The sequence below is a fragment of the Alosa sapidissima genome, chromosome 20 (assembly GCF_018492685.1).
Source record: "Alosa sapidissima isolate fAloSap1 chromosome 20, fAloSap1.pri, whole genome shotgun sequence".
Taxonomy (NCBI): Eukaryota; Metazoa; Chordata; class Actinopteri; order Clupeiformes; family Clupeidae; genus Alosa; species Alosa sapidissima.
The window spans coordinates 2,045,366-2,049,057 of record NC_055976.1 but is presented as its reverse complement, the minus strand read 5'-3'; the positions used below and the strand labels follow the sequence as shown (position 1 = coordinate 2,049,057).

At 41.1% G+C, this 3,692-nt stretch overlaps 1 protein-coding gene across 2 annotated transcripts; it reads left to right on the top strand.

Annotated features, from left to right (window-relative positions):
* Nucleotides 1-364: 364 nt before the first annotated feature.
* On the top strand, nucleotides 365-1,502 carry LOC121693862 (cytokine-like protein 1). 2 transcript variants are annotated; one of them, XM_042073568.1, is made up of 4 exons: nucleotides 365-647; nucleotides 742-783; nucleotides 904-1,050; nucleotides 1,130-1,493. In XM_042073568.1, exons 1-4 carry the CDS (start codon nucleotides 501-503, stop codon nucleotides 1,226-1,228), a joined length of 435 nt encoding a protein of 144 aa, XP_041929502.1. In that variant the 5' UTR covers nucleotides 365-500; the 3' UTR covers nucleotides 1,229-1,493. The 2 variants fall into 2 exon arrangements, with proteins under 2 accessions (XP_041929502.1, XP_041929501.1); XM_042073567.1 differs by having other exon boundaries at nucleotides 376-647; nucleotides 739-783; nucleotides 1,130-1,502.
* The last annotated feature ends 2,190 nt before the right edge of the window (nucleotides 1,503-3,692 follow it).

Sequence of the window (3,692 nt, the reverse complement as noted above, 5' to 3'; positions counted from 1 at the left end):
TGGACCGACAGTGGTCCGCCAGCCTCTTGCTATCTGGGCTGTTGCCTTACTCGCACATTCAACTCCCATTCCGAACTTGCTTCAAGTTTATGGTATAGGCTAGGTCTGGGCAGGTGCAGAGCTCAGCCTTGCGGTCAGTTAAACACAAACCAAGTTACATATGACATGACTTCTTTAAATTCAGACGAATTTTCATGAATGCACATGAAATAATAACTGGATGAAGACCCAGCTTTCATGACGCAGTTTTCTACAGAAGAACTCCATCTGAAGTCGGAGTAAACGGGAGCATCAAGGAAGAGGAGGCACATTCATGGAGGAGGCACATTCAAGTAGTCTCCCATTACACCGAAAAGTAGGTCTACCCCAATTCGCTGATAGCAAACATTTCGCATGACGTCACAGCAATTTTCTTCATTCTTGAGCAATACAGTGAAGTATAGGTGGTGCATTGAACATTGCAGTGCAGCCTACATCATCACAAAAAACTCAAAACAATAATGAAAGTCGGGCTTGCAACTTTGATTGTCGCCGTAACGTACGTATGGATAGCTGAAAGTGCCCCGCCGACATGTTACTCTAGAGTGTTAGGGCTAAGTAAGGAAATAATGGATACATTACACAAATTACATAAACATCACCGCACGGTGAGTAACTTTGGAATAATTAGCGTTGACTTCACCGATATCTTTGATAATCGCTTCAACATTATGTTACCTAACTGTGGTCTCCCCGCAGAAGGACTGCGCTGAGGTGCTGCCAAAGCTGTTTATAGACGTGCACGTAAGTAGGCTAAAGTAGCTTTTATCTAAGTATTTTCTAAACATTATTCGACAGCTGTTAATGTCAATTTGTCAAACTTTCTGGTTGTTGTTGTTGTTGTTTGTGTTGTGATATTCCTAGGATTCCTGCGTCATGCCTAAACTCAGAGACTTTCTTTATGTCGTGGAGAACCTACCTACACCTCAATGCAGAGCGCGTCCTAGAGTGACTGTTCTGCAGCGCAAAGTCCGAAACTTATATACAATCATCAACAGAGTTTGCTACCGTGTAAGTCGGTCTTTTGCTTTTTTGATATTCAGATCTGATGTCTGTGAGTTTATCATTCAACACTCCGTTTTCCCAACAGGATCTCGTGTATTTCACCGATGACTGTGAGGCCATAGAGACAGGACACAGCAGTCCACGATACGGAGAGGACAGACTTCAATTGTTAGAAGAGAACTGAGAAAACATACTTCCGTGCTGACGGAGTTTTTAAACTTTTATATTGTATCTAGGCCTAAAACACAAAACTAGACTAAAATAGATTTAGGTTAGCTGAAATAAAACCCAAATATTCGTTGATGGTTTATTCCCCTAGGTAGAGAAAACTTTCCACAGGAAATGCTCAGAATGCCAGCCATTCCAATGAAAACCTTCAAATAATAAACCATAGCATAATATTTGCTTCCGTCTCAGCGCCGAATTTACACACACACGCGCGCACACACACACACACACACACACACACACACACACACACACACACACACACGCGTGCACACACATATAACGTGTGTGCTCTATCCATTCATTTCTGTACATGTCTGTGAAAGTGCCTTCATGTAGTCTATGCCTAAGGGAGAAACAAAAGTAGGCTATTTCTTGTTGAGTTTTTGTTTCATCTGGGTTTTTCCATTTAAAATGTGCTTTTCCTCCTATGCAGATATAGCCTTGATCTTCTAGTTACATAATGTGATGCATATATGCTGACATTTGTATTTTATTTCTGTATTAAAAAGCTATAATCTTTTTCAGATATTGCCTGCTTTGGTTTGTATAACAGATCTGAATACTTGTGGGTGTATGCATTAGCCCTAAATCTGATTATGATAAAATGACAAAGGCATGTTGTGGGGCATACTTAGTATGTACAAATTATGTCTGCATTTGGGACCAATAAATGGCACCTAGAGCTAGCTTATGACAAAGACTCCTACCAGATTGTTTTCTCTGAACATTATGAGTTTCAGTAGAAGGCCTACACTCTTTTTCCCAAGCACTGCAGATCATGTGACACTGCAGTTATGCATGTGTGTGAATGGTGTAATTTTGAACTTGTAGTCTATTTGAGCATCTCTTTCAGCATCACCACAGAAAGATTGTAAGCTGTATCTAACAAAGTACCATGTCTGACCGGAGCGCAATGCCCCCAAATCAGTTTTATACCCAGTCACACAAAATAACAGAGGTACCCCACAGTTCCTAAAGATAGGACAGAGACATGGTCTGCAATTTAAATAAATATATTTTATTTAAATTTATTAAGGACTGAAGCTGAAAAGCAAGCGATCATTAGGATATTCCAGTTTATAAAATATAATTTATTTTCCACAACAGATGGTACAAGCAACAATACATATTTATTGATTGGAGTTATTATTAAAATGTTAATGTGGATGACGACGCTGATGGGATGGGTACAAACCGTATAGGCTCCCAATAGGCAGTTATCACCTGGTGCTCTCTCACAGCAAATCTGATTCTGCAAATGTGCTACATGTGAATCAGGTGCAATCAGAATTAACACACGAATGTGTGAAGGGGGTACCCCTGCTGACTAATCCCATCACCATACAGCGTTGAGTCCACAAATGAATTGCTCTACTGATTTCAGTCTGTAAAATTCTTACCCCTATTAAGCTAGCTATACCAGTTGCTTCAGCACAGGAAATAGAAAGGAGAAGTAAGGGCGCACAACTATCCTCAGAGGCTCACACACCGCGTCACAGACACACCCACGCCCCTCCCAGGCCTACGATCACAGCAGCGAAGACGAAAGGGAGCGAGACGGAGACCCACGATAGGCCACAAACACGCGCACACAACAGGACACAAACAAATCAAAAAAGGTTAATCAAATTAACTTAGAGGCAAAACAGCACTGACAGTCACACCCAGGCAATCCACGGTGTTCGGAATGGCTATTGGCTACTCCGTGTGGTAGAACTAGTGCCCGAGGCAGTGGAAAGACTCGCAAGAGGAACCAGGAAGGCAGGAAGACGTGGCCCAAGGTAGATGGAGATACAGGGGACAAGACAAAAGGCAGCAGGGAACTGAAGATGCACAAGGAAAGTGTAGGAAGCATTTAAAGTGTAGCATACTACGAGATTGACCATTAACACTCACGTGACATCACCTAATTACTCCGACAACAAAGTGAAATCACCTATTTCCAAAGGAATAAAAACATAATTACTTGATTAGCATTGACATACATTGAAGGAATTGTCCTTTTAGTGAATTTTCAACGTACTGGGCACCCGTTTAGTGCTAAGGGGGTACCCAGTTAGTTGAAGAACTGACAAAAAAAGTTCTTGGTCAGAATAACAAAGCTAGTGCAAGCATTCCAGTTGCATATCGGTATTGACAGAGAAGCAGTTCTGCGTATTATGTGTATTTATATTACCTAAATCAGTTGGAAACCATTGTCTTAAGGTAAAAGAACTACATTATGTCACTTTAAATAAACTTAACTTAAAAATGAAACTATCCTGCTAACATACGCAATGCTTGAGGCGAGGAAAAGTGCTGGTATTCTCATTGTTCACATGTTGGTGTGTGTATTGGCATGTGTCTGCTAATTACACTGCTTATTAAAAATAACTATAGGCCTACCACTTTGCCTCCTTTGTTTTCCTTGTGCTTTC

Coding starts and splice junctions, on each gene's coding strand:
- LOC121693862 (XM_042073567.1), top strand. CDS start 501: ATGAAAGTCGGGCTTGCAACTTTGATTGTCGCCGTAACGTACGTATGG. Junction 648..738: donor TACATAAACATCACCGCACG/GTGAGTAACTTT, acceptor GTCTCCCCGCAG/AAGGACTGCGCTGAGGTGCT. Junction 784..903: donor AGCTGTTTATAGACGTGCAC/GTAAGTAGGCTA, acceptor TGATATTCCTAG/GATTCCTGCGTCATGCCTAA.